The 13,284-nt window shown below is 35.5% G+C and overlaps 1 protein-coding gene and 1 pseudogene across 1 annotated transcript; both read left to right on the top strand.

Moving 5' to 3' along the window:
• The first annotated feature begins 4,245 nt into the window (after positions 1–4,245).
• LOC116195172 ((+)-neomenthol dehydrogenase) lies at positions 4,246–7,603 on the top strand. The gene is made up of 4 exons (XM_031524157.1): positions 4,246–4,313; positions 4,728–4,986; positions 6,572–6,754; positions 7,090–7,603. The coding sequence occupies exons 1-4, from the start codon at positions 4,258–4,260 to the stop codon at positions 7,480–7,482; spliced, it is 891 nt and encodes a 296-aa protein (XP_031380017.1). The 5' UTR covers positions 4,246–4,257; the 3' UTR covers positions 7,483–7,603.
• Positions 7,604–8,409: 806 nt separating this feature from the next.
• On the top strand, positions 8,410–10,908 carry LOC116193830 (annotated as a pseudogene).
• Positions 10,909–13,284: the final 2,376 nt, after the last annotated feature.

Raw genomic sequence — 13,284 nt, 5'->3', positions numbered from 1 at the left:
GATACAAGACTCCCTCTCATAAATTTAGGTTCAATATTTCCAGAATATATCATAGAATCTCCTAAAATATATCCCTTTAGTATAGGTCGACCTTGTGACTATCGTCTGCCCAATCTTGACTGCGTCACCTTCCGCTCATCATCACCAGACCATGGTCTCAAGAGACATGATTGCAGTCTCAATTTTATGTGTAAGGCTCTCATCGAAGGAATGAAGAGCTCTCGTAAATATAGTTTAAATTAATATATATAGATAGATTTACTTTTATGAATACATAAAAACTCCCAAATTGTGGACGCGATCAACTATCCTCTTATATTGAACTAGGGTATTCCCGCACGATGCTGCGGATCAAATTTTTTTTTTGAGAATTGTTAATTTGTAATGATATTTGTGTGTATATATATATATATAATCTATTATCATTGAAACAAATGAAAAAGCTAATCTAAACATATAGTAAAACTCACTTAAAGAGCATTAAATGTCATTAAATAAATACTCTTGAAAAATATAAGAATGAATATTTTTAATCTTCGAAATTAAAGAACGTAGAAATACTTAGTTGAGTAGTATTAAGTACGTTTAAATTAAAACACAACTGTAACAAAAAATTAAAGTAAAAAATCAACTGTTAAAAATGATGATAAATCTACTTAAAAAGAAACTTTATCTATATATATTAAGTTGTATCCTAACAATAAATAGGTACATAGGTAATTTTTAAATAGGATAAGGTCATAAATGTAAATGTGTAAATAATATTCAAGATAAAAAAATACTATCTTTAAGAAAATAAGTACTAGCTTAATGTTACATGAATTAAATGCAAATAAATAGTGGCACAAGCATAAATATATATAAAATTAATTCACTTCATTAAAATATTCATCAAAAGATAAATTATCTTCTATATATATATATACACACACACACACTTCATTCTCACTATATTGAATTAGATTAAAATGTATATTGATTAAAATTTGTTTCTCAAAATGTTTAATAATTTTAATCGATACATACACACATAGTATTAAAGAAAATAATATTTGATATTATAACCATCGCTTTTAAATTGTCAGAGAAACGATTCAAATTTCTATTCACTTTGAACAGTTTTACTTTAGAAAGATATCTCTGATTAAATATTCTAATTGGGATGTCAAAATTTTAAAATTATCATTAAAACTAAACACTGTGTCTAAAAACCGTGCATCGCACTAGCAAAAAGTTAGTTATCTGTAAAATTATGAACACTTGATTGATAATAAATGCTCTAGATTTTTCAAAAGGCAATACTAACTAATTGCTCATATGATATAAAAGTTAACATATCCCTACAATCTTAATTTAAATTTTTAATATTTTTAGTCATAGTATATGATTGTAATATAATATGCCTTAAGTGGTCCGCTAATTTTAGGCGGATAAACTTTCTTGCAGTGGGTTCGATTTTTATTAAAAGCATATTGTGGGCCCAAGCTAAGTTAATACTCAAATAAGAATTAGTCTCAGTCATTGTTAGTCTAACATTGAGTTTCTCTAAAAAATAATGATATTTCTATCATTACAAATTAAAAGAAACTATTTAAATTGGTGAATTTAAAATAGATGAGTCGGCGCTTGTAATTCTTATGTAAGACTTCAGTGTGAGTCTTGTGATTAGAGAAAATTATCAATCATGAGAGGTTTAGTAGGTCGACCTCGTTCAAATCTAGATTAATTGGACCTAGATAAATTTCAAATATCAGTAGTACACAAGAAAAATTCAAAATAAATAGAGATGATTTAAATTGATAATAAATTCAAATAGGCTTTTATCAACGTAAATTAGTTTTAGATGAGTTGGCGCTTGTTATTTATAGGTGAAACATCAAGTGAGTCTTGTGACTGGAGAAATTCATGATCTAGAGATGTTTATCAAGTAGACCTAGTAGACTTTCTAATATCAAACAATACAGAATAAATATATTTATAAACTTAAAATTAATAAAAATTTAAAAATGAAAGTAAAAGAATTTATTAAAAAAATCGAAAAGATCTATCCAAATATCTTTTATATTTGTCAAAAATATTAGTAAAAAAAATAAAAAAGCAAAAAAATCATGAGGATGACACATGGCTTCTACAAACAAGAGTTTTAATTATATAAGATAAGATTCCTCCTTTTGTTGATTGTATATAAATATTCATGGTAATTTCCGGATCTTATCTTATTCTCTAGGACACTAATTAGAAAAATCCTATCAATAATATCGTTGAGATGATCAATATTTTTTTTGGGTTACAAAGGAGACCTGCGGGGCTAGAGCAATTATGCGGGTAATCTTATTGAGTATTAAACTCGGAACCCCTTGAATTTGGAACCTTTTAATTATTAGACGAGGATTTACATCACTCCGCTACATCCTCTTTTAATTGACATGATCAATTCTTTTTTGGGTAAACTTGACAATCTATATATAATAAGTAATTCAAAATACTTTCACAGGAGCTTTCCTTTAGTTCATGGAGAAGTTTTTTCGCCTGACTAGGAGCTGCCAAGTAAGCTATTTATCTTATTAAATTCATCTCCTCTACTATTAATCCCGCGCGGGGCAAGCGGACTAATTAAATTAAGAGTTAATGGAATGATTTTTTCCCTCCCTAAGTAGCATATGTCGATGGGGATTAAGCAGGTGACCAAATTTTACGAGGAAATTTCCCCTCCTACCGACCACCTTTATTAGAGGGGTGGCCTAAGCATTCTGATTTTTTTATGAAGCTAATTCTTACTTATTCGTCAGCTTGCTCTGGTCAAAGAAGAGTATTAAGTGGATCCGGATTCCCTACCCTATAGCTGTATATATATAAATATATACTTATGAGATAGGACCATCAGACTAATATAATAAAATAAAAATCTTAATAAATAATAGAGGAACATTGATAATCTCATAATGAGTATTGAATCTATGACATCTGAATCTTAGTTATCAGGCGAAAACGTACGTCATTGCGCTTTATCCTATTTCACAACGCAATATATAAATTATGCGAAATCCCCTGCGATTACTTAATAGTGATAGCACGTTACCTTGATAATGAAATAAACCCCTTATCTTATTCATTACCGAAAGGGAAAAAAATAATGCCCCCTAATAAGCATTTGCCCTTTATTTATTATTGATTTATATTATATTCTCTTTGGCTAATCATTTATTAATAAAGCATGATATGAGATATAGTTAGCAAATTGTGGTATCCTCAGCAAAGAAAAGTCAAACTATTGTATCAGTTGGCAAATTTCAATGCATTGTAGAAGCACTTTATAATGAAAATATGCCTATTCACGGATTAATGTTTGCTACATTAGACATTTTTGGTCATATCCATAACCAATTATTATGAAACCGCTGATGAGAATTTCATGGTGTAAATTTTTTCTTAATTGGCTGTTGATCGTCCACGGGACAATTTTTTAATGGCTAAAAATAAAAAACATTAGCAAATTTAAAAATTTTAAAAAAAAATCAAGAGAAAGCGGGAACACTTTGGGCACTCAACAGAGAGAGAGAGAGAGAGAGGGTGGGACCATATTGGCGGTCTCCCCTTCTAGCCCCATTCCCTATGGCGACGTTTGGTGAGGGAGGGTTGGCTGGAAGGGAGAGCCCCCTACTCTCAACCCCTCTGCTCACTCTCTTTGACGCCTCAGGCGACCTCATCATTTGGGAGGAAAGGGTGGTCGGACCCCTCGATCTGGTCCTACCCTCTCCCGCTCACTCTCTCAAAACAGAGAAAGAACGGTGGGACCAGATCGAGGGTCCCCACTCGGTGAGATTGCCATTTTTTTGAAGGCCTCATTTTGGGGGGATCATCAGCGAGTCTACCTCCCTGATCAACAAGAGGCTAGGATCTCCTTTATTTATTTTTCATTTCTTTTAATTTTCACATTATAAAATTATCATTTGGACAATTAACGGCTAGTTAAGACAAATTTGACGATGTGAGATCCACGTCAGCAATTCTGTAATGGCCGGTTAAGGATAACACAAAACGTGTATGACTGAGAAAATGTTATAGGATTGAAAAATCCAAATGGAACTAAGAGAAATAAAATTCGAAAAAAACAAAATTTATAGGACTTTTATTGTATTTATATCCTATGTATATATTTTATTTGGCAGCTTCGTCTTCGTATATATAAAAGAGGGTTTCATGCCTCTTCTCTCTTCATTATTTCCATCACTGAACCACCAAACTCTCCTCACAATAATGGAGCCTAAAGAACTCGAGCCTTTTCCTCCTTCAACCTTGGTTAATAGTTCAAGGCATGTCCCCTCTCTCCCTCCATTCTCATTTCGTAGTGGCACTTGTACTGTCTCTATACCTAAAACAGCAAGAAGTTCTGCGTTCGATTCATATTTAGTTCGACTTCTCGTGCTTTTTTTTTTCTCCTGATATCCCTTACTCAGGTCATGAACTTTCTTGCAACGGGGAAAAGGGGAAATGAAAAAAAAAATTTGGTAGTATTTATGCCTTACTAATGTTCTGCATGAACAATTACCATAGTGGACTAAAATCTTGCAGTTTTTTTGTAGTAATTTACGCTGGAGCCTCCCATGTCAAATAGTATTCACGTTTTGCGCCTTTAAGAGTCAAATGTGAAAAAACCAGCAAATTTTGCTACTTTGGTTGGATTATTACATTCCAGTTCGATATATCACATGTTTCGATAACTGCAGGTGGTGGTCAAAGGACACGGTAGCAATAGTGACCGGAGCAAACAGAGGAATAGGATACGCGATAGTAAAGAGACTCGCTGAGTTAGGGCTGACCGTGATTCTCACAGCTCGGGACAGCGAGAGAGGGTTCAAGGCATCCGAGACGCTAAGATCCCAGGGTCTCAACGTTCAATTCTCACGTCTTGATGTGTCAGACGCGGCTTCCATTGAAGCCTTCGTCTCATGGTTTCGAGAGAATTTTGCAGGTTTGAACATTCTTGTAAGTACTTGGCATCCTACGTACCCTCCTGAAAGAATGACTTTAATTTCTCCACCTCTTCATTTCCCCTTTAAATTTTTTTCTATTCCATGAATGACTGGAGATGTGAAAGATAACACTCAAATCAGCCATTTCACACATCATGAAGTTATCACATAATTATTATATAAACCACGCCTCACTAGTTGCATGTAGAAAATTAATATAAATTATTTTATTATATAAACAACTTGGAATTTGTTGTGGTGTGGTGACACCTGGTGACTTAGTTACATTATTTATTTATATTTTGTTTCGTAATTTTCTATTAAGAAAGTCCATGGGACCTACCAGGGAAAAAAAAAAAAGGGCAATCGAGAGAAAATGCGAGGAACTTATGATATTCTGGGTAGCCGGTGACCTTCATTTTTTTTTTAGGGTGTAAATCCGCTTACCTTCATTTTCATCATAGAAAACGAGTCAAGTCAAAAAGTTCTCTTTTGAAGGATCGCTTTGGTGGCACTAAGCTTATACGTATAGGGAGAGCGACCGAGAGATCTTCATTCCGATGAGTAAATTATGGTGAGCACGAAATTACTCAATAATCAGGAAAAAAAAATGTTCATATTGACTAAATATATATGATAAATAATTTTTTCAATAACAGTCCATACACCCAATAAAGGATTGAGGAAGGAAAATAAAGGGGTACGATGAGTCCTAATAGCTATGGCTGTTACTGTTTGAGCTGGCTAGTGAGACCAACTAAACTACATTAATATAAACAAGTTAAATCGAAAGCCCCTCTTCAATATTTTTTTTTATCTGTATTCTTTTGGTGATCCAGAAAAATTGCATTCTCAAGCTCTCTATTTTAATCTCTGCAGAAATCGAGTCAACGTTTACTGATAAATCCGTCACCGTTTTGGCCATTTAACAAAAATATATATATTGCACTAGATATATATTATGCTTAAATATAATTATATACTTTTTTTTCCGGTTACTATAGTTGAAGACAATAGAAAACCAAATAAAAAATAGGATAGTTCCACCACGAAAATCGAATATATGAAATCTATAGTTATCAATCGTATACCATTTAATTAAACTTCCTCTCTTTATGTATATGTTTTTGGATCTGGTAAATGCCTATTTGAGGAGGAAATTAATGCAGAAGATATGCATGTGAGACACCATGTGTTAAAATACAATTTTAATGAACAGGGGCATGCACGAGAAGGTGACGTACCGCAACGCTATTAGAAATACAAAAAAGAAATTTAAGTAGTTTTCTTCAACCGAATATAATTAGGCCTTATTTATAGGGATATAATTGCTAGTATCAATGTTAGGGGAGATATTTAACATATTTAACGACATAGTAAAACGAGATGATTGAAGTCGTCAAATCACATTTGTCGGATCCCAATGCTATGGAATGGATTACAATGAGAGATCAATTCATAAAATGCCTATTCTTATGGATATTTTTTTCTTTGTTCAACCATTCGTAATTGAAGAAGGTATGTGATGCAATAAGCTGTATGATACAATAAGCTTTTTGGAATTAAATTTTCTAAATTGATTTCGTGCAATTGAACAGGTGAATAATGCGGCAGTGTCGTTTAATGATGTTGACGAGAACTCAGTGGAGCATGCAGAGATGGTGGTCAAGACCAACTTTTACGGAACCAAATTGCTCACCGAGGCCCTCGTGCCCCTTTTCCGTTGCTCCACTTCGACGAGTCGTATACTTAACATCAGCTCAAGGCTCGGCTCATTCAACGTAAGGCTTGTTTAATCCACATTTAAGTATCATCGATTTATACCCCAAAATCTACCTTCGCTTCAACTCTCCAATCGATACAAGTAGACGTGATGACTACGGGTTTATCGTCAAGTGCAAATGCACGACGGAGAGAAATTAAAAGAATGCAATGCTCCGGGCCGATGTCATCGTTGGCTAGCTGGCTTGAATGTTTAGTAGGACGAGCCTAATTATTTGTCAGAGCTAGCCCCATCAAAATTTGATTTGATCAGTTTATTAGCTGACAACTATACTCGTTAGTCATATGTGCTCACAGGATTTCATGATATTTCCATTCGTTTACAATGTTGCAGAAGGTTAAAAATCCCGGTGTAAGGGAAATGCTGCAAAGTGAGGATCTGACGATCGACCAAATAGATGCCGTTGTTGGCAAGTTTCTCGAGAATGTGAGGAGCGGGACGTGGAAGGAGGCAGGGTGGCCAGAAGTGTGGACGGACTACGCGGTCTCGAAGGTGGCACTGAATGCGTACTCCAAGATTTTAGCTAAACGGTTACAGCAGAAAGGCATAAGTGTAAATTGCTTCTGCCCGGGTTTCACGCAAACATCTATGACTCGCGGGAAGGGCTCCCGAACGGCGGATGAGGCCGCCCAGGTCGGGGTTTGGTTGGCCTTGCTCCCTCCGGAAAATCTACCGACCGGGCAATTCTTTGCAGGTTCCAAACCAGTTATTAGTGCCAAGCTGTAGGGGAAATAAAAAAAAGCTTGTACGTCTCATTCCTCTCATGCTTGCCAAGGAAATAGCGGAAGAGGAACAACTAGACTATGACTAGTTAATATAATAATAATACGCAAAAATTTATGTATCATATTCTCGTATCTCATATTCCTCTACAGCTAGGTACGAAATCGAATTTGTCCTAAAATATTAAGTCAACAGTTGCTAAATCAACATGACTTGAAATTATGTTACTGATGCGGAAATTCCTGAATGACAGTAGATCGATCACGTGATCCACGCAAGGACAAAATCAAAATAAATCACAATCAAAGGAAAGAACAATTGAAACCTTAAATATGCATTTTCCTCTTCAAGGAAATCTAACCCAAATGATCGGAAATAAATAAACAGAGATTAGTCGATCACTGTTGATCGGGCAGGGCCAGTAGCAAAGTAACGTGCTAGGCATTTTTTCGTGCAGTTCGTAGGCATAAGTTTCGGAATGAACTGCAGAACAAGAAAGGCAGATGGGGAAGAATAACAACGGAGAGGGCTCATTTTAATTTATGTGGTTGTATTTTAAACGAAACGTTTGAGAAGCTCAAGACACCGAAAAGGCACGACCGGGCTAAGATTCAGGGGAGGGGGGCCAATCGCTCGGAGGAAGGTTGTAACTCCTGTGAACTCTTTTTGCGAACTTGACGCTGAGGAGGTTAGAAGGAAGGTTGTTCCACGGTAAGATTAAGCCGGAAAAGGCGGCCGGAGACCCGCTCTTCGACAAACAAACCGGCACCCGACTTTGTGTGATGGGCTGGCTACCACGAAGGTGGTAATGTGTTTATTAATTTGCTTTTTGCTTTGACCTTTAGATTCCACAAGTCCAACTACGTGCCTATTAATTGTCACGAGAACGCTTGCTTAAACGCTGACCCAGCCCATGACCGGCTTCCCCACATGTTCTCTGTTCTGTCCTTCGGGTATCTGTTCAACGTACCACTTGGGGATTCGGAGGCTGCGGTGGGTGTTGGAGCAGTGGGATCGTCTGAGGCGATAATGCTAGCAGGCCTTGCATTCAGGAGGACAAGGGGAAAGCTGAACGGAAGCGTTATGATAAGCCCAACATTGTCAGTGGGGCCAACGTTCAGGTACTATTATTTACTAATTATTTATTCCAGTAATGTACATTTTCTTAATTATGTATGCGTGTGTATATATAATATGTATGAGTATGACCGTGGGGAATAGCTAAGCTGGCAAAATACAACATGGTCCCACTGGATTTTAGGAAGAAAATTCCGACAAACCATGCAACACTGCATTAAATGTAATAGACTTCAGAAAAATGAAAAAAATTGGAAAGGAAAAACGGCCTGGGGTGATTCTTACGTGTTTATAGAGGACATGTAAACTACTGATGTATATATATGGACCTCCTGTTAAGAGAAGAAAGTGGCCTAGGTTTAGGTAAAAAATGGATTTCGTGCTTCTTTTTTTTTTTCCTTTCTTTTTGGGTTGCAGTCTTGCAGATGAGATTTCTTGCGTAGAAGGAGAAAAAATGGCTGTCTTTAGTCCTTCACTTGATCGACAAGAAATTGACTTTGACCTTGATTTGGACTATGGTGACATTCATCATCCGTTTGATTTCGCAGTTAAAATCACAAAAATTTTAACTTTAATTTCAACTCAACACACTACACAATAAAAATACATATTTCTCAAATTAAAAATTTTAATTTTAACTTTAACTCAACACACTATACAATCTTTTGTTTTTTTCCACAATCAAAATTAAAGTTACTTTAACTCTGAAACCAAACGCACCGTCAGTTTTGGAGCTGAACTGAGGTTAGGTCGAAAGTTGTTGTATTCTGCTATGTCTTACGAGGAGCCTCACATGAGCATGCGGATCATGGAAGGCCAACTTGATTGGACTACAAGTTGTAAATAGATTTAAAGGACGATGTTATCTCTGCCCTTGTTTGTATTGTAGGTATGCCGGGAAAAGTTTGCGAGGTACTTCGATGTAGAACTGAAGGAAGTGAAGCTGAGGGAAGGCTACTACGTGATGGATCCTGTCAAAGCTGTTGAACTCGTGGACGAGAACAACATCTGCATGGCTGCAATTCGTGGCCCAACACTCAACGGTGAATTCGAGGACGTGAAGCTCCTGAATGATCTCTGGCTTGAGAAGAACAAGGAAACTGGGTATGATGACTCTCACCGAGATAATTGGAAACAATAAATATCTTTTTCCCTTCCATATATAGGCGGGACACTCCGATCCATGTCGATGCTGCCAGTGGCAGATTTATACCGACTTTTCTTTACCCCGAGCTGGAGTGGGATTTCCGGCTTCCCCCGGTGAAGAGCATCAACGTCAGTGGGCTCAATTATGGCCCCGTTTATGCTGGCGTTGGGTGGGTTATCTGGAGGAGCAAAGAGAACCTCCCTGAGGAACTCATCTTCCACATCAACTATCTTGGAGACGATCAACCCACCTTCACTCTCAATGTCTCGAACGGTTACCAAATCTTCCTGCTCTAACAAAATTAAAATTCACTGTTAAACGTTTTAGATGAGTATCTTGATATTTGCCTTCTCTTAATTAACTTCCCTAATGATGCTAAATATTATAGGTTCGAGTCAAGTGATCGCACAGTATTATCAACTGATTCGCTTGGGACATGAAGTAAGTGTGCAAGAACTTCCTCTGGGTCATAGAGTTATTCATGACCTTCTAAGCTATACGATTCTGATTCCTCCATTTTTTTTAATCTCCTTAAATCTCTTGTTGAATTTCTTCCTATTTTTTTTCAATAAACCCGCTATTTCAGTCTAACCCAGAAAAAGGGAAAAAAGAAAAATCCAATTCATTCTCCATTTGTTCTCCCTGTCTTGCGGGTCAAGCCATATGTGCTTGTCCTTACATGGCATTGGATTTTTTTATGCGAAATCTTAAGCATGACCACTTGATTGCCAAATTACGAATGCTAGGGCTACCGCAATGTGATGGAGAACTGTCGCGAGAATGCAATGGTGCTGAAGGAAGGCCTGGAGAAGACTGGGTATTTCAAGACATCGTGTCGAAGGACGATGGGGTCCCGCTGGTGGCCTTCTCCCTCAAGGACAACAGCCGCCGTGATGAGTTTGAGATCTCCTAGAGGCTGAGGCCGTTTGGTTGGATCGTGCCAGCCTACACCATGCCTGCAGATGCACAGCACAGTACAGCACATCACCGTGCTCCGCGTCGTGATTAGGGAAGACTTCTCTAGGACCCTCACTGAGCGCCTTGTGATCAACATCACCAAGGTGATCCATGAACTCGACACCCTGCCGGCCAAGGTCAAGGCCACGATGAGCGGGAGGAATGGCGCAGTCAATAAGACCGAGATGGAGAAGACGAGGGAAATTACGGAAGCGTGGAAAAAGTTCGTCCAGGATAGGGAAGACTAATTAGCAGTGTTATCAGAACCAGACCGGATGATGAACCGGAAGGGGTACGGGGTCATGAGTTTATGGGTCCAACCGGGGATTCGATGGGTCGGACCGCACGTTTATTTAAAATAAAATAAATATTCATATTATTAAAAAAATTATGATAATTAAGATAAAAGTATGATGATTTTAAAGAAATATAACAACAGTATAAGAAAGTATCTATATTTAATATTTCTTATTTCAAAATAAATATTTTATTTTAATAAGTACTTAAAAGTAGAGTTAAAAGAACAAAAAAGTGGTGATGGCTTGGTTGGTAGTATGTTAATATGAGAAGCAAGAGGTCATGAGTTCAAATTCTTGCACAACCAACCAATTTTTACATTAAATAGGAAATCCATAAAAACCCATAGAATCGGCCGGTTTAATGGAATTTTGCTTAAAATTGATCGGTTCAATGGGTCCGACGGTTCAAAATTGCCATTTCAGTTTTCAAGCGAACCGGACCGAACATGGTGCCGGTTACCGGTCCGACCGGTCGAACCGGCCGGCCCGGTCCGGTTCTGATAACAATGCTAATTAGAACAAGATATGATGAATTGACTGAAAAAGTCGTCACACGTCCGTGTTAATTTTTTTTTGTTTTTTGCCCCCTTTTCTTTTCTGGTGCTTCATTCTTGGTCTTCTTGGAGCTGGTGACCTCACCATTTTGATGATGAGTAGTATCTATCTATCTATATATAATATATAGTTGTCGGATCAATCACCATAATCTGCCATGTATGTACATTAAGCGAAATGGGAGCTTCTCATGCATTGCAACCTAATTAATTAATACATTATCAACCATTTACATTGAATATGCCTAATGCAACAATTAATTAATTAATCATTTCTTAAAAATATACAATAATTTTTTTATATAATATATATATTTGTTTACAATTCCAATTTTAGAAGGATGATGTTTTCACACCTTTCACTAAATGGCATTGTTATCAGAACCGGATCGGACTGATCGGTTTGACCGGTCAGACCGAGAACCGGCACCATGTCCGGTTCGGTTTGCTTGAAAATCCAAATTGCATATTTAAACCGTTGGACCCATTAAACCGACCGATTTTATCGGTTTTTATTTAGTGTAAAAATTGCTTGGTTGTGTAAGGATTTAAACTCGTGACCTATTGCTTCCTATACAAGCATACTACCAACCAAACCACCATTATTTTCTTGTTCTTTAAACTCTACTTTTAAGTACATATTAAAATCTAATATTTATTTTGGAGTAAGAAATATTAAATATAGATATTTTCTTACACTATTATTATATATTTTTTGAAATCATCATACTTCTATCTTAATTATCATAATTTTTTTAATATTATGAATATTTATTTTATTTTAATTAAACGTACGGTTTGATCCATCGAACCATCGGTTGAACACATAAACCTATGAACCCATACCCCTTTCGGTTCATCATTCGGTCCGGTTTTGATAATACCGCTAAATGGGATAACTACTAGGTAAATATTTTTTAAAAAAATTATTGTATATATTAGATGGAGAGATAAATAATATATATATATATATATATAAGTAATGTACGAGGTGAGTCCAGCTAGATGGCCTCAGAACGCTCTTTTTCTAAATGGAATTTTCTTGGTTTTTTGAGTTTTTAAAATTCTAAATTATCTTTTATTATAAAATTAGCAAAAAACATCCGAAATTATTTTTTATTATAATATTCCATTTAAAAAAGACTGAAAATATCATAAAATCTCTGGATACCATGGCGATATCAAATTGAAGGCAATATAAATTTTTTGAATGGAATTTTCTCGATTTTTAAAATTTTTAAAATTTAACATTAGCTTTTATTATCAAATTAGTAAAAAAATGTTTTGGAATTATTTTCGGTTATAATATTCCATTTAAAAAGACCGAAAACATCGTAAAATCTTTTAGATATTATGGTGATTTCCAATTGATGGCGATAGGAATTTTCTGAATGAAATTTTCTAGGTTATCATAATTTTATTTTCGAAATTATAAATATTTTTTTATAGTTATCTTGTCATAAAATTAGATTTCTTAATTTCTTTAATTTTTATATTATATAACATAATTCTTTTGAAATAAATGAGAAGATTTTATTTATGTATGGATATTATTTAATAATCTTGAACTCTTTAAAATAAAAAGTAATATTTCATCACATAAATATTAACGTCAAAATAAGTATACATTCATACATAGTCTAAATATATTAACAGATGGCCTTATGACGCTCGATTTCTGAATGAAATTTAATAAGTATATCTTAGTATATAATTTATGAAAGGAATTTTCTAGGTTTTTATTTTTATTTGATTTGGGAATTATCTTTAA

The sequence above is a fragment of the Punica granatum genome, chromosome 2 (genome assembly GCF_007655135.1).
Source record: "Punica granatum isolate Tunisia-2019 chromosome 2, ASM765513v2, whole genome shotgun sequence".
Classification (NCBI taxonomy): domain Eukaryota; kingdom Viridiplantae; phylum Streptophyta; class Magnoliopsida; order Myrtales; family Lythraceae; genus Punica; species Punica granatum.
Note: the sequence above shows the minus strand (reverse complement) of the source record. Positions and strands in the feature narration are given on the sequence as shown.